Source organism: Esox lucius, chromosome 10 (assembly GCF_011004845.1).
Source record: "Esox lucius isolate fEsoLuc1 chromosome 10, fEsoLuc1.pri, whole genome shotgun sequence".
Taxonomy (NCBI): domain Eukaryota; kingdom Metazoa; phylum Chordata; class Actinopteri; order Esociformes; family Esocidae; genus Esox; species Esox lucius.
The window spans coordinates 27,321,973-27,345,779 of NC_047578.1; the positions used below are offsets into that span (position 1 = coordinate 27,321,973).

Here is a 23,807-nt window from a genome sequence, read left to right on the forward strand (position 1 = left end):
CTATCGCAGCTGGTTGGTCTTAACATTGTATATTTTATCTTTTTATATATGTATTTTCTACAGTGCAGACAACTTCCTCACACATTCTTGGATTCAATGACATTTGGCTTTTTGTTTACACAGTCCTGTGTATATATACACTGCACATCTCTCACGCCACAGAGGTATTACATAAAGATGATTCATTATTCACTGTTATGTAACACATTCTGCACTATGGCCCTACCATTGGCATCAGGTAAGGATGGGAACACCTTTTGTTTAGCTGTCACATTTTTTTCTCTTGTGTTCTAACTCTTCGTCTGCCAGTTCTAGCAACTGAAAACCCAAGTTTCAGGGTGCAGTTTTTACTCCAGGCATCGGGACCCAGAGTACCTGCTTCTGGTTTTCATTCTAGACCTTTTTATCAGCAGCATATCCTGGGACACCAAGTGAACGCAATTAATGATTTTGCCTAGGGACGGCAACTTAAAACCAGGGACTATTCAGTGAGAGATTTCCTAACCACTAAGGGATCTTGCCGCCCCATAATACATGTCCACATACACACACATTCAAGCAAAGGTGACTGCTAACTCCTTCACACCAGTACCAGAATCTGAGAAAAACCTAAGAATCTCATGAATTAGCCCCAAACAAACCCAAAGGACTGTATACATGAAAATCCTTGCCTTTCTAACACCACACTCTACTGCCAATGGAACAATAGAAGAATACATAAAAGTTCTACAATTGTAGGATAATTTCAAAGTTGCCATTTTCCTTCACTGGGCCTATTTCAAAATGACTGATCAATGTTCTATTATGCCAAAACCTGTCCTCACCAGTGCAGTAGCACACATTTCCCTGCAGGGGTTGCTGGGTAGGCTTTCCTTCCTGGCTGGTAGGCGGGAGCTGTGTGATCTGTTGAAACAGGGTTGGGCTGGTGCTATGATCTGCTGAATTGCCTCACCCTGCCATGTAAGGACGATCAGCAGTATGTTCCCATACTGACTCACAAGCACACAAGCAGAGACAGTCACAACACTGAGATCATCGACAGGAAGGGCCACAGACAACTGCTCTAAAACAGGTAAAGTGAAAATGCAATGTATGGGGGTTTAGTAGATAGAACGTGACCACTGGACTCGACTAGTGTGCTGTGCTTACCAAGAGTTTCATCTATAGCTGTGTGTATTTCTATAGGATGTTTGGTTGCGGTTTTTACAGTAGTATTGTTAACCTTGATTTAGGTAATAATGTTGTATTTGCGATGAGAAAGGTCTTAAACTGGTAATTCTTGTGTGTTATGGAAAGCTGGATTGACAGCTGTTTGTTGGAAAAAGAGATAATGACTTTCGATATATAGATTTCGATATATAGGGTTATTACATCAAATTTGTCCTGACTTAATTCAAGAAATTACTCTAATGTAAGATGACAAGCACATACTTCAGTGAATTAAGATTAGAGTTAAATTTTCAGATTCTTTAATTAGTATAATGAATCTCAACATGTTACGATGTTCTCAGTGAAGTGGATTGTAGATTGAATTAATTCATATGGCTCTGTTGAATCATTCGCCCTAATGGAAAGTGATTGCATCCATTGTCAGAATAATCCAATAATGGAACAGGCACTGCAGTTATTGTATCACGGTGGGACAGAACAACCCAATTTTATTCAAGATTAAAATGGCGATAATGACAGACCACACATCTAATTCTGTAGATTATTTGGAAAACGTTTTTGTTTCTGATATATCTGTTTAAAATATAATATAACCAAGAAAACAAGTTTACAAGCACAGGTAGAAAGAGTAGGTGTTGCAATTTTTTATGCATATTTTCTGCATGTAAGAAAAAAACTGGATAACAGAAACCACAACAAAAACTAAAAGAGAAATAATAAACCCCCCTGGATGAATGGCTTGATAAAGGAGAATGCTATTACCATATAAGGACATTTTATTTAGGGTGTTATAGGTTTTATAATCATATATTCATGCATTCAATTTGATTTGAGCAAGAGGCTTGGTAGTGTCAACAACGCCCACGTTTTAGGCATGATTTTAAAAAATCCTACTGAATTGGAGATTAAATATTGGACTTCTTCTCATAACATTTCTATGGTAAACAATCATATAAAGCAGTTAGGCTTTTCTTATCATACATAGCTACCAATCCTATAACATTTCTACTTTAATTTGCTTCCTAAAGAAGCAAATAAAAGAATTTTGTGAGTAGGGTTACATTAAGGAAAAATGTATTCTAAGTTTGCATTTTTGTACAGAGGCTCTTGTATAAGAGTTGTATCCATTTAATGTCTCTGAGCTGTCTCTTTAATGTGTCCTCCTCAAATTTTCTTAACCAATCTAATTGAACATAACAGCCACACTACATAACTTTGGAAAACATTAGAGACTGCTAAAATTATAGAACAAGTTTCTGTTAGGAATAAAGCTAGCTTGATCCGAAGGAACTTGTCTGCCCACTAACACGTTTTTTGAATCTTTGAACATATATTTCAGAAATAGAAAGAGAGTCCATAAATGATATGTTTCTGGAGTTCCAGTTGAAAGGGTTAGGAACTTTTATAATTTGTTGAATTTTTATAGGCACCAGTCCTATAACAGTAATAATATTGTGCTATGATGCAGTGATAATCCTGTGCTCTCCGTCATAATTCACTCACTGTTTTAGATTCAGGATAGAACTTCATACAGAGATGAACAATGTGTGTATTCTGAGTGAGATTTATTCGCATAACTAGCTTCAGGGTAAATCCTACAATGTAAAAGTACATTGAGAAATGACCTTTTAACATAGCAGTATGTAAGTTAAGGGTTAGTGGTGGCAGTGTTGGTCAGTTATGGAAAAGCTGCCCAGGACTGTGGAAAGGGTGAAACGGTGATGTCACCGCTTACAGGACTGTAAACAGCAGACAGGAGTCATGGGGGACTGAGGTGAGGTCGCACCACAGTGTCTGTCTGAAGACTGTCTCCTTTGAGTCCTAAATGGCACCTTAATCCCTGTTATTGTCCACTATTTTTAACCTGGACCCTATTATGGAGGATAGTGTGCTGATTTGGACACAGAGCATGATGCTAGATGGAAAACAGACACCAGCTCTGGGGAATGGCTGGGCTCAATCAAAGCAAAACTGTCTGGGAAAAGAGAAATTAAAGGCTCCACTGAGGCCCGGTTGACTCGTGTTGACGCTATGTGTTGAAGATGAATGTTTCAGTAGTTCTTTGGGCCATTTTAAGGGCCATTGCTTTCTGTGCTATGTAGTTATATATTTAGAATATTTCTTTGCTTATTAAAATTGTCACACAGGACTAGGAAACTTTAGGACCGATAATACACTGAAATGTGTGGACATATGATGTAGTAATAATAATTCAGTAAAAACTATAGCATTACCAATCCAATGATCTCTGAGTCATCAACAAATACTGGATTCAATGGATGAGTAAAACATTCACCTGAACTGTGTACAAAAGCTTCAACAGAACTCATGAAAAGTGTCAGATTTCAACCTCAAACTACATCAGCGTCTTTATTAAGGTAGTTCGTGCTAACACATGAAAGAGCTTAATTGCTTGTTGATTTGTTGATAATGGATGCCAGCCATTCAGGGCTTGAGAAACTTGGCGCAAATGCAAATATGCATTAGTCTAATATTTGCATAACCTACCAACCCTTATTCAACCCTTTTTGTTACAACTGTTCCAAGGCTTCTTTGTAATCGATTGATTTATTAATTTAAATTCCAAGACTATATTAGAAAAATGTAATATACAAGTGAGAACAGTTTCACATGCTCTTTCTTGACTCTATAGATTGCTGGCACCACTGACCTGTGAGACAAGTACATTAATTTGGCTTATCCTCTATCATTAAGGTATTAATCTATTTACCTCCAATGTCTGATCCAGTCAAGAAACACTTCCTTCTTTGATACACAACCGGATTACTTCATAGCGTTAAGATAAGTACTTATAACGTTTATTATTTAGATTATTTACCGACTGGATTGTGACATAATTAAACCAATATATTATCAGTGGTCTATCAATGGTCCCACAATAAGGAAGATGTATATTGCTTTCAGGCTCTGTAACCTCTGAGCTGGCCATGCCATGGTTTCATGGGGGAAAGGCTGAATTCAAGCCTTTTAAATGCATTTCCTTTTACAAGATCAGGCTAGTGTAACAAACCTGTACTTGTCTTTCCTCAATCATGGGAAACTTTTTTGGAAATTAAGAATGAGCTGTACAAGTACAAGTACAGGTTTGTACAAGTTTGGACCCCTAGGATATCTTTGCCTAACATAGACCTCTAAGTGTTTCTCTTTTAGCTTACAACTCAGGACAGGCTGTAAAACGTATCAGTCTGTAAATATAAACATACCTGAAAAAGGATTTAACAATTTAGGAGAGCACGTTTATACATGTTCATGTTTATTGCCCCACGATGCCTAATGGATATCAATAAAAACAAAGCTTGCATATTGTATTTTAAGCCCAGGGCGTGTGGGTTTTGGAAGTGAGAGATTATTTTTGTTCTGAAAGAGGAGAACCTTGTATAGCTCCTCACTGGATGTGGCATACTCTCGGTCTCTGTCTTTTTCTCTGTTTGTCTCTCTGTCTGTCCCGCTGTATGTCTTCATCTCTGTGTCACTTTCTGTCTCTCCCTCGGTCTGTCTAAAATCGTGAAGCACTTGGGCTGGCGTTTTTCTGTGACTCTCGAAGTTCAGCTGTCTGTCAAAACTACAACACTAATAGTTTGATTGTATTTATGAGCCATTCCTTTACACGCAACATATTCTTAGAGGGAGCTATATATACATCACTTTAGGAGCTACTCTGCCTTCTGAAATCTCCTTTCAGCTAAAAAGTTCCACGTTGCAAATCCATAATTTGTTTATAAGATACGAGCAGCGTCCTCAAGCTCCTTATAGAAAATACGAGCAGCGTCCTCAAAATCCTTATAGAAAATACGAGCAGCGTCCTCCTCCCCAAACAACCAGCTGCACGCCTGAAACTCATTTTGATTGTGATTGGTGGTGATGTGTCTGAGTAAGAATGAGGTAACTTTAAAACAACTCAAGATCCCTTTTTGAGAACATTGTGTGTTATTTCAGCATGGCAATGTCAATGCAGTGACCATGTGAGCTGAATGCACCTTTAGTCGAGCTTGTCGACAGGAATCTAGGACATATCTAACCACAATATTTAACCACACACTGAGTAGCATAGCATATAGCAGTAATGTTATAGTGCCTTGCTCATGCGAACATTGACAGATTCGTATCAACTTGTTTGTTCTCGGATTTGAACCAACCTTTCAGTTACTGGCCCAACACTAATTATTAGACTATCTGCCACCCCTGATACATGGGGCAAATAGATTACTACGAACATAAAGCCAATGCTTTACCGTTCACAATACATAATGATGTATTTAGAGGAAAGATAATTTCCTTTTCGGAAGTCACACACAAACCTGAAAATTGACACATTCCTATATCCATTGAGGACACGCGGCTTCTCTGGTTTTCTTTTGTACTCTCTTAACATCATGGTAGCTAATACTTGTCCTGGGATGGCCTTGTGAGCAGAGCTCCACCCTTATCAAACATCTCTAATTTCAACGGACATGGTGAGTCAGATGGGCTCATCTCCTACATTCTGTCTAATTCATTATTTCTTCCACTCCTCTTTGGAATGATAAGGTTCCTGTGGATTTTACTCACTGCAGAGAGCTTCCGTGCAGACATGTCACCGCTTGGATGATTAGCTCCCAAACTGCAATCTGAGCGCCTGCACTTACAGGGTTGTTCATACGCACTATGCGGTTGGACTGAGTTGTGGGTTTTAATCCTCTCAGGCTTTGGATGAAACTAACAGTTAACAATATATTTTTGTGGTAACAGTGATTAAGTATGAAAGTATGAAAGAAACATTATAGTTATACAGTGCTTACTGGAATGCAGTGTATTATTGTAATATGGCCTTTTGTCGTGTGCGGCGCTGGCCTGTGGTTGGTGTGATGTTTGCTGTTATGGCATTCTAACTCCCAACTGACAACACATGGTGGTATGCTGGGAATGTGTTGTCAGATCATGACACTTAATCATTCTTATCACTATGCTATAATCATTGATGTCATGTTATGCTGAAGTCTCTGCGTGCATCTCAAATGAGCACAACAGAGATATTTTTGTGTTCTTCTCTGATGATTTTAAGAAATGGGATGACACTCAAATAGAAAATGTATTATAATGACAGTGATACAGCTAAAACAGATTTCAGACACAATATAGGACTAAAAAACTGCCATATTTTTTTAAAAATTGAAGTTATGTTACTTGATAAGTCATGATGAAATGAAAATGCTTAGTTAGGAATAACAGGAAATTAGTTTGTCTGTGACCAATTCAACTGGACAATATCAAGTCACATTTAGCTTTGATGGATACAGATGTCAAACAGAGGCAAATATTAATCCATCATCATCTTTTATGGGAATAAGCCACAAAAAAGATTTCTCCAAAATATTTGTAGGAGTAGCTGAAGCCTAACTCATCCTCTGAAGTCACTATCCAATGGGATTTTTTTGGTGGGCCAGTGGATTGTTATCAGAACAGCTGTGTGGAGGGTAAGAGCAACTGTAAATCTCTACTCTGGTTAGAGTTATCTGCCCAGGCAGGATTCCAAGGGGATTTTAAATGGATTTGGGTCCTACAGTAAATCTATATAAAACATTTATTAAGCAAAGTCCTAAAGACCCAATTGAAAGCCATTGTGTTGTATGAGTGTTTTGCTGTCTCTGTGGTATTTGGCTTCATCTCTTTGTGTGGTATTATTAGGTGGAAGGCTAAACTTTGCACCTGTAATGATTATATTTACTATAGTCATTACTATTACGATGCTGCAGATTGCAATTGCTCTTTATTTTGTAGATTTTTCTGTTATCAGTCACATTTACACGTATATTACCATGTCTTAAAAAAAAAAAATTCTGTTATTGACACCCTCTAATAAACAAAAGCAAAAGATACTGTTATGTATACAATAAATCATACAGATGAACTACTGAGTTTATTTTTTTATTACAGCATACTGTTTTTAAACAACTAACATTTGCCAGCTATATTTGTATTTAAATAACAAGTTTTACAAACAATTTCTACATAATAGGAATCTTTTCAATACCTCCTATTTTTTCTACTGTAGATGAGAAGAAACTAGGGAAGAATATGCTGAAGTAGTAACAGGCTGGACTCGAACTCATGCTGCAGCAGTATGTGTACATATAAATTGAATGCAAAGAAATACTTCATATGGGAAATGATAGGACAAATACACCTAGGGAAGCAATCATAACAATGTTACCTAATGCCTAAAGTAAACCATCTCTCAAAAAATATCTTTCTTAATCCTTCATTCAAACAATCCATTCATGTAGAACTGCCATTAGGGAATGTTTTCATTTCCCATTCAGACTAAAGCTTTTAATAATTGAAAAGGGTGTTTCCCAAAGAAAACTTATGATGGTTTGAATAAAAATAAGTAAAACATGAAAAGTATAAACCAAAGCAGAGAATTAGCTTAACCAGTTAAGCCTGTCTACCCATTTGTCAGTTTACTCTCTAAGTCTGGTATGGTGATGATCATACTAGCATATGGGTGCAAATCTAACCACCACCCTCCACCTGTTTGGTTCTTTGTTTACCTTTGTGTGGTGATCAGTACTACATACCTTGCTCATTGCCTATGGGGAGTGCTATTAATATTATAACAGTGATGTTATTGTTCTTATATCGTATCATCATGTTATTGTTGTTAAATTGTATAATCGTATCGGATCATGTGATGGCAGTAAGTTACCCCAGAGGAGCAGAAACTAACGCCAAGACATTGTTAGTAAATTGCTGTGCGTACTTCTACAAGAAATGGTTAAAATAATAAGTAGCGGTTTTCTGGCTGAACTTTAATCCAGGGCGAGTTACTGGAGAAATCGGGGTTGTGTGTCTTGCTCAAGGACAGAACAACAGATATTCTACCTTACCGGCTCTGGGATTCAATCTAACAATCTTTCAGAATCCATATTAGGCAGTTACTGGTCAGAAGCTGTAACCACTAGATAATCTGACAATTTAGTAATTATTTGGACATTGCGAGTTGATCACAAAAATAAAGATACTGTATTTGAAAATAACAATAATTTCTTGCTTTGATTACATTGAGCCTTGATCACATAATGTCAGAAATGACCTTTCTGGGAATGCTTGGGAAAACAGATATCCTAAATTAAATTATTTTATTCATTTTTAATTGCTTGTATAATTTGTATGTTTACCAAAAACTTTGGGTCCAATTATAAAACACTTGTGGGACAGATTTGGCCTCTCTTTCTGATCGCTGTTGTAAACTCTCATTTTATAGTTCTAAGATGATGGGACAGGAACACAGTTGTGAGGTGACTCAGTTGTCCCTAACCTGGCAATGTGTTATTTGTGGCTCTACAGTACTGGGTTGGACTGGCTTCATTTTCCCAGTTAGTTATAGTCATTTTAAGTCAACATCAGTGTTGGATTAACGTGTAATGGAAACAATAGTGATTTGTGTGGAGAAAAGCTAGAATATACTCAGTTTCAGGTGGAACAAACCAGCCGTATTTGTGGAGGTAATAGTACTGTTTGTCCGTCAACACATTCTACCAGTACACTGCCCCTTCCTCTGTAACACATCATGCTTCCTCTCTGTTAACCTTCTCTCTCTGCCAATTCCATCATCAAATAAGCATGCAACGTAAAGGTGAAATGTTATGTCACATTCTTTGTTAACAACAGGTGAACTGTTAATCTAGTTGCTATTGATGTAAGTGACAAATAAAATGGAGGAAAGATGTAGTGAATGTGCCACTTCAGCCATAGCCCACATTCAATCCATGCTACAGCGATACATGCACACCAAATCCTAGACTGCTGGACAACCCTAGGACCCCTATATGGTTTTAACATCCAGTGCCTATTTGCCTTTGTTTTTTTCAATGATCTTGTTCTTTTCAAATACATCTTGTTCTCTTTCAAAACCCACTAAAACATTCTAAATGGATTATCTATACATTTAAAAAGAACCATTTATAATTAGTGATTAGTCTTTGTCAGAGGTATGCATTTATTTGTGAGAGCACGTTTAAGCTTGTGTGTCAGTTTGTGGTAATTATGTCTGTGCATGTGTTTGTGCTGCTCTACACTGTCTTGTCCTCGACTAACAAAACACCCATGCTGTTTTGTCTAGGGTGTACCACAAACTGAGAGAACCCCAGTAGAGTCAAGATGCTGACAGACGAGGCGTCTCAGATACAGGAGGTCAGTGCGGCCATCTTGATTTTGTTTTCTTTGCAACCAGCAATGGGGCAGAATGACTCAACATAAGCCACTGGGTGGGGTGCTGCTAGAGAACAGGGAAATTAATCGGTGTGTTGGGTGTGCTTAGGAACCGTGCCAAAGGTTTGTGTTTCATTTCTCTGTTTAGGTTCGGTACTGTCTGAAGACTTTGAGGGAACAGATGGCTGCCAGGCAGAATAGCACCAACAAAAAGGTAGTTCTGCTACTCAAAGGCTTATCTCCAACTTTATCTAATACTTAAATACAAAGAAAGAGATACAAATACTGACAAAGCTGGACTAACTCCACTAATTGCCTCTCTCGCCCTCAGCCTCCAGCCAATGGTTACAAAGTCAGTGTCACCCTACCAACAACAATTGTGGCTAATGGTAACACTGTTGGGACTGAATTGGAAACACATGTAAGACCTTATGTTCATGTCAACATTGACAAGCTTTTGTTATTTAAAATGTTTTCTTTATTGTTTGGTAATTTGAATAATAATTTGTTTATTGATGTTTACATTTACCTCTAAAGTATGAAAGGTTGCCAATAATTTTGGCAGAAATAATTTTTCACTGATAACATTAATGCTCAGTTTTGTGAAATATGGCAGCTAGTTTTTCATTGACCCAGATCACACATATCGAATGAGCTTACACAGAATATTCACACACAAAGACACACAAACAAAAATCCCTGTCACATGAACACACACACAACATGAATATACTCACACTTAATATCATGACAACATATCTAATTTCTAACACATTATCTAAGGCTCAGCCCAGCAAGTTTTGTAAAAGGAAGCTATAGTTGAACTATACTAAAAGGAAACTACAGTGGAATTACAATATATTCAGATATGTTTTCTGCTATATGAAAGTATATTTTCACATAGCAAAGCTGTAATTGGTAAAATGGTGCCAAGAACATATACAGACAATCTCAACAATACAAAAGCTCAACAAAGTTAGTGAGTAATTACATATAAATAGGTGGTAAACATATTAAATAACACTTGAACAGTGAATATATAATACATGGATTTAGAGTTGATATACACATTTACAGTATCGGTATAGTATATCTAGATGCAGGTAGAGGAACAGTTGTAGTGCAGTATAGGGCAGATTATTTTGTATATGGTTAACAGTTTGGAGTTTTTTGATGTGGTGAGCATCTTCATATAACCCTCTGAAGGACAGATGACCTGTTGCTAAGATCCACAACACATAAAAAAAATTGGTTCAGGGGGCTGGATTTCGTTGGTGATGCCTCTAAAGGAATTGCGTGTCTACAGAGAGACAGTATTCTATGACATGTCTGTAGATGTGTTGGTTGATGGTTGGTCTTGTCATGCAAGACTGTTTACGGTTAACAATACATCACATGGTTTGACATTTACTAGGAAAACTGTTGTTCAGCTGACCGTCACCTGACACGCGAGACAGCAACACATTTAGAGGTCATTTGCATACTTGTCATATAATATCCAAATAGCATGCCAATGCCTCGCTCTCAGTTTCGGTTCCCTCTGTGTTCATGTTAATTGAGTGTGGGCTTAACCTTATCTCTTTGTCACATGCAGGTGTGTTCTACAGAGGAGAGTGCAAAACTAAGGGAGTTGAGCAAGCGCCTGTATGCCCAGATGAAGGAAACAGAGAAGAGGCACCAAGAGGAAAAAGACCGTTTGCAGGTCAGTACTCACCTGAATAACGTTTTTTTCTCTTTCTTTCTCTCTCTGTTCAATTTCAAGGGCTTCATTTGGCAAAGTTAACATTTGTTTACATTGTCAAAGCAAGTGGTAAATAAGAATGTCTATGTATAGTGGTAAAAAAATGGCGAAAAAAGTTTCAGTGTCATCATGATGAATAATAATAGATTATCTAGCCGTGCCCTTTCATCATTGTGGGAGTGAAAGATGGATGACTACCAATAATAGGAATGACCTAGAAAACAGCCTGGGGAACATTTTAGTTTGAAGTTAACATTGAAATTCAACAGGGGGCCACCATTTCTTTTAATACAAATTGTTTGTCAAAATTGATGCACTGGTCAGAAAAGGGCAGTTATTAAAATATGTACAGGTCATTAATCATTTCTACATATATTGATCTAGTTGAGAGGGCTGATGTCTTCCCAAAACACAATTTGGTGTCTTCCCAAAACACATTTTATCTTTTTACTCAAACCTACCACAGGCCAGTCCAGGGGCCCTGACAACAACTTACTACAGCAAAATGTAACACATTTGAACTTTTTCTAGCAAATACTGTCCCTAGATATGTGGGAATCTTACTTATTTGGCTCCCCCTGCAGGCTGAGAGCAATGAGTTCCGCAGGCGTCTCGATGAGCGGTCAGAGCGCCTGAAGCTGGTAGAAGGGAAAGTGGTGGAGCGGGACAAGAAAGTGGAGGAGTTGGAGAGGCTCCTGGGGGGAATGGAACGGGAGGCTGCTTCACTGAGGGACAACATTTCTGCCAGCGAGGCTGAACTTCTACAGTGGAGAGCAGCCAAAGAAGAAGGGGCAGAGAAAGAGCAGAGGTGAGGAGGCTCTGTTGTCATAACGACTATAATCCAGTGACAGTATATTTGTACAGCTGCACATTGTATATCAAATTAAACGCACAAACAAATCTACTAGAGTTGTATATACTATGCAAACAACGGGGAGCACATAGGATAGTGGCGAAGAGTGCCGGGCCTTTAGACAAAAGGTTGCTGGTTCATATTGCGTGCTAACAAGTGAAAAAAAATGTGGGACATTGTGCCCTTGAGGAAGCCAAGGAAGAAATGTTGGCATTGATTTAGAAAATATGACTGATCATGCAAAAATTATCCCTATCCTTTTATTAAAGGATTATGATCATATGAAGCCATTTTTTATCACATAGTTGTTTGGTTCCTTCTTAAATCATAATGATAACAGAAATCACACAAATGGCCCTGATCAAAAGTTTACATACCCTTGAATGTTTTGCTTTGTTACAGGCACACAAGATGACACACACAGGTGAAAATGGCAATCAAATGTGAATTTCCCACACCTATGGCTTTTTAAATTGCAATTAGTGTCTGTGTATAAATAGTCAATGAGTTTGTTAGCTCTCACGTGGATGCACTGAGCAGGCTAGATACTGAGCCATGGTGAGCAGAAAATAACTGTCAAAAGACTTACATAACAAGGTAATGGAACTTTATAAAGATGGAAAAGGATATAGAAAGATAACCAAAGTCTTGCAAATGCCAATCAGTACTGTTCAATCAATTATTAAGAAGTGGAAAATTCGGGGATCTCTTGATACCAACCCAAGGTCAGGTAGACCAAGAAAGATTTCAGCCAAAACTGTTCAGGATACAAAGAAAAACCCACAGGTAACCTCAGATGAAATACAGGCTGTTATGGAAAAAGTCGGTGTGGTTGTTTCATGGAGCACAATACGATTATACGTGAAAAAATTAGCTGCATGGTCAAGTTAAAAGCCTTTACTGCACGATTGCCACAAAAATGCCTGTATACAATATGCCCAACAATAACTTGACATGCCTCACAGCCTCTGGCACACTGTAATTTGTAGTGATGAGACCAAAATAGAGCTTTATGGTTAAAACAATAAGCGCTGTTTGGAGAGGGGTCAACAAGGCCTATAGTGAAAAGAATACCATCCCCACTCTGAAGCATGGTGGTGGCTCACTGATGTTTTGGGGATGTTTGAGCTCTAAAAGCATGGGGAATCTTGTGGATATTGATGGCAAGATGAATGCAGCATGTTATCAGAAAATACTGGCAGTAAATTGCATTCTTCTGCACGAAAGCCACACATGGGACACTCTTGGACTTTCCAGCACGACAATGACCCTAAGCACAAGACCAAGTTGACCCTTCAGTGGTTACAGCAGAAAAAGATGAAGGTTCTGTAGTGGCCATCACAGTTTCTGACCATAATATCATCGAGCCACTCCAGGGAGATCTTAAACGTGGAGTTTGTATCTCCTCGCAGGCTAAGCGAAATACGCGTTATGAATTATTCCGTATTGGCGAAAACTTCAGTGGCTGAAACTGTATACGGTTCTATTGCGACTGTTTCTGGCAGGGAATAGTTCATCTTCAGTCTCACTAGAAATTGCTCAATTCTTAAGATTATTCCTAGGACGTTAGTAGATACTAGTAAGCTTATTACTGGCTAATAAGCTGTTAAAACGGCCAGTGACAAAAGCTGACAGTTCATAGACGCTATTTGGGATGGAGGTAAACTTAATATGAAACGTTAGTCAGTTTTACACAATCCTCAATGGAGTCTAGCAACTGCTGAAACATAACGTAATGCCGTCGCGTAGTGGTAAAAAGACAGTGCCTCTCATGTGGAAGTCCTAAGTTCGATTCCACAAATCTCTCGTCTTTTCACTTGATGAAAAAGTTAGTTATCATCGCCTTTATAGATTGTTATTGCATAAATGTCATTCACAAATAAAAACGAAAAATAAGTTCTTATGCCATGAAATGAAATTGCTTTGGCAGACTTGCTAGCAATTGCTCTATTCTTATGACTATTCCAGTAAGTTAGTAGATATTTTTAAAACAGCCAGTGGCTAAAGAGGATTTGTTCAGGATAGAGACAAGAAGCTATACTGACAGACAGCGCATTTGCAGCTCTGTGGTGTAGCGGTAAACTTTCACGTGGGTGACCCAGGTTTGAATCTCAAGGTGGCAGCATTTTCTGTTGCGGGTCGGCTGAACTAGGCTCGCCTGTCTTCTTGTTTCTTTGTTGCCATGTTTTGTTTTATGATTGTGCCATTCAGTTATGACCAGTTGAATGTGAATCCCATAAGAAATAAAAGACTTGTTTAGCCTGCTCACTCATGTTTTCTTTACAAATGGTACATATATTACCAATTCTCCAAGGGTATGCAAACTTTTGGGCACAACTGTATTATGGTTATTATAGTTATGTACATTGAGATGTGCGTGTGTTTCTGATCAGGATTGAGGAATTGGAGAAGGAGCTGGCCGTTCTGAAGCAGAAGATTCATCATTTGGACGATATGCTAAAGTGCCAACAGAGGAAGGTCCGCCACATGATTGAACAGGTGAGAACATGGCATATTGACATTTCAGAAAACCCACACCCAACCCCAAAAAAAATCCTGCCGACCAGGTTGGAATAAGTCAGGGGTGTTTATGAGGCAGAGTTTCTGAACTGAATTGAGGAAAGCAATTTTGACAGCCGTGTCAGACATCCTGTACAGGAACACACTCAGACACCCAACATTCACGCATTGCCAAACCGTGGGCAAAGATTACAGATCTAAGCCATATAACTCAGAAGAAAACCCCCCAAATGCTTAGCAAAGGGAGACAAAGTTGAATGTATTTGTGTTTAAGACCATCTCCTCCTGATATAACAGATATACCACACTCCTTTTTCTTATTGCTTAAATATAATCTTACAGTGATCAAATATTAAAAGCAAAGTGCAATACAACAAAGGTGCACAAAAACAATGTAATGTACAGTGGATATAAAAAGTCTACACACCCCTGTTAAAATGCCAGGTTTTTTTATGTAAATGAATGAGACAAAGATAAATCATATCAGAACTTTTTCCACTTTTAATGTGACCTATAATGTGAACATTTCAATTGAAAAACAAACCAAAATCTTTGAAGGGGGAAAAATGAAAAATAAAACCTGGTTTTATTTACAATAACCTGGTTGCATAAGTGTGCACACCCTCTTATAACTGGGGATGTGGCTGTGTTCAGAATTAACCAATCACATTCAAACTCATGTTAAATAGAAGTAATATTACACCCCTGCCATCATTTAAAGTGACTCTGATCAACCACAAATAAAGTTCAGCTGTTCAGTGGATTTTCCTGACATTTTCTTAGTTGCTTCTCAGCACAAAAGCCATGGTCCGCAGAGAGCTTCCGAAGCATCAGTGGGATTTCATTGTTGAAAGATATCAGTCAGGAGAAAGGTACAAAGGAATTTCCAAAGCATTAGTATACCATGGAACACAGTGAAGACAGTCATCATCAAGTGGAGAATATATGGCACAACAGAGACATTACCAAGAACTGGACCTCCCTCCAAAATTGATGAAAAGACGAGAAGAGAACCGGTCAGGGAGGCCTCCAAGAGGCCTACAGCAACCTTAAAGGAACTGCAGGAATTTCTGGCAAGTACTGGCTGTGTGCTACATGTGACAACAATCTCCCGTATTCATCATATGAATGGGCTATGGGGTAGGGTGGCAAGACGTAAGCCTTTTCTTCCAAAGAAAAACATCCAAGCACGGCTGAAGTTTGCCAAAACAAACATCAAGTCCCCCAAAAGCATGTGGGAAAATGTTTTATGGTCTGATGAAGGTTGAACTTTTTGGCCATAATTCCAAAAGGTATGTTTGGTGCAAAAACAACACCCCAACATCACCCAAAGAACACCGTACCCACAGTGAAGCATGGTTGTGGCAGCATCATGTTTTGGGGCTGTTTTTCTTCAGCTGGAACCGGGGCCTTAGTCAGGGTGGAGGGAATTATGAACAGTTCCAAATACCAGGCAGTTTTGGCACAAAACCTTTCGGCATCCATTAGAAAGCTGAAGATAAAGAGGAAGTTCACCTTTCAGCATGACAAAAACCCAAAGCACACATCCAAATCCACAAAAGCTTCACCAGAAGAAGATTAATGTTTTGTAATGGTCCAGCCAGAGCCCAGACCTGAATCCAATCGAACATCTGTGGGGTGATCTGAAGAGGGCTGGGCACAGGAGATGTCCTCACAATCTGACAGATTTGGAGCGCTTTTGCAAATAAGAGTTGGCAAATATTGCCATGTCAAGATGCGCCATGCTAATAAACTCCTACCCAAAAAGACTGAGTTCTGTTATAAAATCAAAAGGTGCTTCTACAAAGTATTAGTTTAAGGGTATGCACACTTATGCAACCAGGTTAGAGTGAGTTTTAAATTTTTCCCCCACAAAGATTGTTTGTTTTTCAATTGAATTGTTCATGTTATAGGTCACATTAAAGGTGGAAAAAGTTCTGACATGATTTATCTTTGTCTTATTCTTTTACATCATATGAATCTGGCATTTTAACAGGGGTGTGTAGACTTTTTATATCCACTGTATATGGATAGACCATCAACCACAACTGTTCTCAAGGCAGTTTAAACTGAACAAGTGCTCTTAAGATTGAACAACCTCTGTTAAGAGCATAATTGCTTTGTTTTGTAAAGGTGTTACGGGAGTTGCTGTAAGCGAAGTGTAACTGTTTGCTGAAACACAAATCTCACCATGACAATGCAACTGGATCATTTGGACTAATATACTGTATAACAGTGGAGGGTGTTGCATTTCCTCAGCAGCAACTAAATGTGCTTGTGGTTCCTGGTTAACAGCTACAGAACTCTCGGACAGTTATACAGGAGAGGGATCGTGTAATCAGGGATCTGGAGGAGAAGGTGGCTTTCCTGGAGGCTGAGGTCAGTACTCCGTGCGTGTGTGTGTGGGACTATATGCATGTTAGGGCGGGAGTTTGCTAAGTGGTTTGAGCGTAAATCTAGTAACTGAAAGGCTGCAGGTTTGAATCCCTGTAGCAACTGGGTGAAAAATCTGCAATTGTGCCCATGAGCAAACCACCTTAATTGATACTGTAAGTGGCTCTGACTTATAGGGTATGCTAAAAGACAAAGAAACAAGAAACCAGGCAAGCCTTGTTCAGCCGGACCGCAATAAAAAGTATTGCCCTTTTGAGATTCAAACCTGGGTTGCCCACGTGAAAGGCTGTCGCTAACCACTACAGCTCTACGTTAGATGGATGTCAGTATAGCCTCTATCCTGAACAAATCCTATTTTGCCACTGGCCGTTTTAACAGCTAATTGGCCATTCGTTAATGATATTGATACAGTTAAACTAACTAACGTTAGTGTCTATGAACTGTTAGCTTTTGCCACTGGCAGAACAGTTTATTAGCCAGTAATAGGCTTTACTGGTATCTCCTAATTTACTGGACTAGTCATAGGAATTGAATTGCTAGCACGTCTGCCAAAGCTATTTAATTTCATGACATAAGAAAAATGGCAGAATGGCATAACAACGTACTTTTTTCTTTCATTCGTGAATGACATTGATACAATAAATGTCAAGAAAGGTGACGATAACTAACTTTTTCATCAAGTGAAACGACGAGAGAATCGTGGAAATAAAATAAATGTTGTTGCTCAAAATAGATTTGAACTTGAGCCTTCCACTTGAGAGGCACTGTTTTCAGGGGCGCCACCAGGGATTTTGGGCCCCCTGAAAATATATCACATTGGGGCCCCATCCAGATGCGTAGGGGGGGGTGGGGCGTGGGCGTGAGGTGTTGGCATGATGCATGCAGTGGTGTGGGAGCCAAAGCACCTTTAGAGGTGTGCGGTTGTTTAATATTGGGTGTGAGTGCATAGGGAATAGTGTCACTACCGTATATACTAAATGCTGGGTATAAATTGTTATCCAATAATTTTTCTCTGAATTTCTGTTGCTACCGTGGTAGAAGACTCAATGATTGAATAGGCATGGGATGCATTGTATATCTTTCTTTTTTGGTTACGGTCACTTAAAGACAGGTGGTGATTTGACAGCTGTGTGTTCTGCTGTAACAAGTGGGTGTCCGTGGTTTTGGACGGCGGAGCAACACAGTTTTCATATCGTAATTGCATGAGTTATATGTAGGAATTACTTTACTTTGTCAAAGAAGATTTCCTTAACGTACTCTGTTAACTGTGAAGCAAACGGAATGAACACATTAAATTATGTTATTCGTAACTACATCAATCAATCAATCAAATGTATTCATAAAGCCCTCTTTACAACAGCAGTTGTCACAAAGTGCTTTACAGAGACACCCGGCCTTAAACTCCAAGGAGCAAACAACAGTAGTGTTGAATTTCAGTGGCTAGGAAAACTCCCTAAGAAGGCAGAATTTTAGGAAGAAACCTAGAGAGGACCCAGGCTCAGAGGGGTGACCAGTCCTCTTCTGGTTGTGCCAGTGGAGATATTAAGAGACCAATTGGAATAATTAATAAATGTATCTGGGCTAAATCCAGAGTCTATTTAAAATTAGACTAGGTCAGAAGTATGACCAGATGAACAAGGACAAGGACAGCAACGGGCCCCCCAAACCAGGTACTCCGCAGGTGTGGACCAGGACCTCATGTCCTCCTAAAGTTTAAAATGGGAGGAAACTGGGAAAATTCAGAAAAGGCATTCCTCATATCAACAACGATGTATAGTGGAGATGGAGAACTTAGTGGGGAAAGAGAACTGACCCAATCCCCCAGCACAATAGTATAGCAGCATAAGACCTTGGGACAGATGGGGGGTCCGGCGACACTGTGGCCCTACCCGGGGGAGGCCCCGGACAGGGCCCAACAGGCAGGAAATCAATCCACCCACATCGCCAGGCATCAACCAAAGGGACACCCACCAACTGCAACCCCCCTGAATGTTTTTTTACATGGAGTCCCGTGGAACACCTTTCTTTATATTAGCATGCACACGAGTCAAGAAGCTTCTGCCAGCACGCTACCACTAAAGCCGAAGGCATCGTCCACTGATACATCTCTTATAAGTGGAATTCACTATTTGATGGAAGACTGATACCCTCTATAAGAAATATGCTGAAGATCATCTTTAACAGTCAAAATGTTTTTAATAGTCTAAAAGTCTTGACTGGAAAAATCTCAATAATGAATAGCTTAAAATAAATATAACTTAGATAAACATGAACCTCTTTAATTAAATAAATTAACATTGTCATATATAGAAGGATATAGAATGTTTGAATTCTTATTGATTTGATAATTTTTCTTTTCTTCATAATAATTTTGCCGGACCGTGTAAGTGGAGCCGACCAAAAAGAGCAAAGAGTGAGTGAGTGAGTAACTGAGTGAGTGAGTCAGTCACTCACTCACTCAATCAGTAAGAGACATTTGCTCTGCTTACGCGGTCCGGCAAAAATAAATTTGATAGGGTTCCCAAAGCTGGGTCTGTATCTCTATGAATGACTTTTGAACCCTGGATATCATCCTCCCTCTCCTCTGCAGAACACAGAGATGCGTGACCAGATGGAGTACCTCCTGGAGGGCCAGACACCCCCATCTACGTCAACTATAGAGACCAAAAACAAGCCACAGATAATCTACAGGTGACAATTACACCTTTCTCTTCTTAGAATATGTTTTCTTAGACACAGATTATTTCTAGTCCTGAACTAAAATGCTTTGATTATGGGCATTTTAGATTTTTGGAATAATGGACGGAGTGACAGAGAGGTCACCTAACATTTTGCACTAGACTGGAATCAAACCATACTGCAGTGGTATTTTATACAGGAGACGAGATCACTCTATGCCACATAAAAATATATTTTAACAGAATTTGACTGGGTATGCATGTTTAGATTGTCTGGGAATTAAATAATTTATTCAAAATAAATCAAAGTTAGTCAATTGTACATGTTTCAACACACATTTGTACACACATTTGTAATGTCTGTGAGTGACCTGTCCTGGAATTCTGTCAATGTGTTGAATATATCCTCCTGAATAGCACAGCAGCAATGCAGCTGTCCTGTTTAGCCAAGGAGGGGGCAGAAAATCTAAGTACCTCAGATGTTTTAAAGTATTTTTCTGTTCTTTTTCCTGCAGCAAGCCAATAACACCCTCATCATTGGATGGCAACAAGTCACTTCCTTTAATCAGAGTCATCGAAATCAAGTCCTAAGCAGACAGAGAGAGGGAAGGAGATAAAAATCCAGAAACACTGACAGATAAAAGAAGAGAAATTATCAGGGAAAAATATGGTAAACCTTACTGTATAAACCTGTCTAAAAGCTTCTGTAAGCTGCAACTCGCATATATTGTATATATTTACTATATATAGCCTTCTCTTAGTGCTGATACCAGTATCTAATGCTTTATTGTGATTTGATGTCTGAAATACACTATCATTGGTAAATGCACTTTGTTTTGTTTTTTGTACAAACAATGTGACCCTGTTTTTTCTTATCAAATGTCCAACTTGCCTTCCACACTGCTCTATATGTTACATTCCTCAATGATTGCTGTGTGCCTTACACCATAATGCAGTTGATTGTTAACATTGTTATTATGGGTCCAATTTATTTTTGGCCTCTTATACTAACCTGATTTACCTCTGTTAGTTAAAAATCAAGTAGTTCAACTGTTCAATTGCAAAGTGTGGTGTCTCACTGATGTGTCAGGAAACTTTAAAAACTTTGTTGAAATCTTCCCTACCTTCTCAGCATCAATGTGAAAGTGACTTAAAGATGTCTCACTTCCCACCATTAGAGACTTGAGGTATCAGACCTGGATGGTGTTAGGGTTAGTGTTTAGTGCTATATTGTTGGTGATGATACTTGTTTCTGTTACAGTCATTGTTTTTTTTTTACAAAGCATGCTAATTTAACATGTTAATATGTTAATTTAATCTGTCCCTCTGTCTTTTGTACATAGAAGTTGTATAGTACTAATGTGCATATAGTCCTTGTACTTTAGCTGTGTCTCTGTTTGTCAAAATAAAGCTTATTTGAAGTATTATGCTCCCTGTTTTCTGTCCCACGTGTCTGATATATGCAGAGAAATTCTAAAAGCTTTATTCTTACTAACATTTGAAATGAAAAAAACCAATCAGCAGCAGCAGGTATAAACCAGTCAACAAGACATCACCATGCATGAAATAAATTACACATAAGTTTTCAGTTCACAGTTGAATGCCTGAATGGCATAGCAGCAAACATCACAGATTCAAATTTAGCTGAAAGACCAGGTTTCACATTTTGCCTGTGGCATAACCCATTCGCCTTATTCACCCACGTCACTTCCTTTAAACCAAAACGAGGCTGTGGGGTACGGAAGTAACGTTGGCCCGCCCATCTGTAGACTTCTGTCATAACGTTACCTACAATGCCGCCGCATTGTTGTGTTCCCAAACGTACTTCTTCAAAGAGAAAGAAATCCTATACAGGTCAAACCTTCCATCGTTTCCCCAAAGATCCTGTACTTGGCCGTGAATGGATTCATAAAATAAGAAGAGATCCCGGTCGCCATTTCAAGGTAAGATATTAACATTAGTTTACGATGCTAACGTTAGCCATATTTACGTTAACTGTCATAGAGATAGCTAGCTAAACCTTCTGGCTAAATAGACATGACTTGATTAGCCACGAACCGGTCCTTTTTAAGTTATAACAAGCGAAGGGCTGATTCGGGGGTAACGTTAAAGGGCAATTCCAGCGTTATGGACGTGACATTTGCAGTCAAAACATAAAATATAAATTCTCAGAAAATGCATTTAATACCAATATATTTAAATGTCTGTTTATATGTCCATACTCCCTTAATAAAGGAGTACAGACATTAGAAAAATATCAATCTACACATGCGTTTTATATTTAATATGAGAGAAATACACATGCGTTATGGACGTGACAAAAAAAAGACGCAAGTTTGTGGGAGACAATATACTTTGTTGAAATTCTGTGAATTAAAATGCACAAGCCAAAATAAGTAATACTAGCCGAATGGATGAGTGTGGGCTCTCTATAGAACATACATTATTTATTTTATTTTAGTTTAAAAAAATCTATTTATGAGGAAAAACGGACGTTACGGATGTGACTTCTTTCCGTTAAGGACGTGACCGTTCCGAAATCATCACTTGGCTGACGCTGGAAAACTTGAACAGAGACCTTTTTGTGTGTCTCTTTTTATTTGAAACAACAAACATCTGAGACATCAGTAAGGTAAGTCTGCACAATTAATCAAATTTTAAACTGAAATCACTGTGTTATAGATTAGTTCACGCATATCTCTCATGCTGCTAAACTTTAACCGGCATGTGAGCATGTTCAAAACTCAATTCGGGCATGATATTGCTTGCTTGATAATGTGTTTTTATCATCAAGGTGTTTACTTTAGACCCCGAAAGATATGGAATTGATAATGCTAAGATACATAATCATTATATATGCAGTTTATCATATCGATATTCTCCGGAGTTAAGAGCACCGGTTTCCCCTCAGTCCCGTCAGTGAATTGAAAAGCTGTCTGATTGTAACAGTGTGTTGGCCTGTGTCTATATAGAACAAACAGTCTGGAGAGCGTTTTTTTTTTTTGCATGCAAAAAAGCAATCATGTCACATCGCAATATTATGTTTTGTGTCAAACTAATCGCAATGTTTATACCCGTTTTGCGTTGTTGAATGCGCAATCGTGCTTTAAAATAGCCACATTATTGCAAAATTAGCCAATGCATTGAAATAATAATTGAAATGTTATTGTCTTAAGTCAAAATCACAATGATTACTTCATTTCATTAGGCCCGATGGGTTTTTGCCACGTTTATATTGGTTTGGATGTCAGGAGGATCAAGACGATCTGTTTGAAAGAGATGCCCAAAATACTTACCAATTACTGCAAATAAAGTAGAGATTTTGTCCAGAAATTGCAGATCTAAAATCACCACAGAAATAACTGCCTTTGACCACAGAGGGCGTGCGCGGGAAAGAAAGTGAGTCATCACAGAAGGCGCGTCTCATATTTCTCTCTCTCTCTCACACACGCGCACGCACACTCCATGGTACTAGTATTAATTGATTTCTAAAAAGTTCTGATGTACAGTAATAGAGATCCATTTAATATATGTGTGGGGTTTTTTTAACAGTAAAATGATGAAAGACCAAGGTGAGTTTAAATAAGTTTGACTTCTTTCCACTCCATTTCAAGCAATAGATCGATTTATATTGTAAAGTTGATGAATTTATCTTTTCGTATTGATTTAATCAGAATGCTTCTTGATTGCCTTTGTTATGTGTCATTATATTGCTTGAAATAAATAAATGAATGAATTAATTAAACAAATATAAGCTGGTCAAATCATGCATGATTTAATGTGAAGCGTCCATAACGGTCACGTCCGTAACGCATAATTAGGTTGTTTAGAGCAATTAAGTGAGATGATTTGTCAATCATAACTAGAATGGACATATTTTGGCTTTGTACATAAAGTTTCAAATTAATTGTAATAATAATGATTATACAATCTAAACTTATTCTTTAAATCGTTACGGACGTGACACAGCACTTAAGCGTCGTGACTTCCTAAATATAGCCTTTATAAATTTAAAGGGAAATGCAGTTATAACAAAGTGAGTGTATTTATATCTCAGTCATGACCCCATCTTTCTGCAAAATCCTTACTATCAACATAAAGTATAATTAAAGGAGTCTTTGATCCCTCTTTTTAAAGCATGAAATAGGTTTGTATAAAAAAAACAATTTTAGTATCTGTGCACACCTTATCTGAGGTGAATAAACAGAAATGTCCTTAAAATTTACATGACAGCACATCA

At 38.4% G+C, this 23,807-nt stretch overlaps 1 protein-coding gene across 1 annotated transcript; it reads left to right on the forward strand.

Annotated features, from left to right (window-relative positions):
* Positions 1-948: 948 nt before the first annotated feature.
* Positions 949-20,991, forward strand: tuft1b (tuftelin 1b). Its single transcript, XM_010902065.5, has 10 exons — positions 949-1,072; positions 9,293-9,363; positions 9,530-9,595; positions 9,713-9,802; positions 10,976-11,083; positions 11,707-11,930; positions 14,369-14,474; positions 16,791-16,874; positions 19,480-19,580; positions 20,083-20,991. Exons 2-10 carry the CDS (start codon positions 9,331-9,333, stop codon positions 20,156-20,158), a joined length of 888 nt encoding a protein of 295 aa, XP_010900367.1. The 5' UTR covers positions 949-1,072; positions 9,293-9,330; the 3' UTR covers positions 20,159-20,991.
* Positions 20,992-23,807: the final 2,816 nt, after the last annotated feature.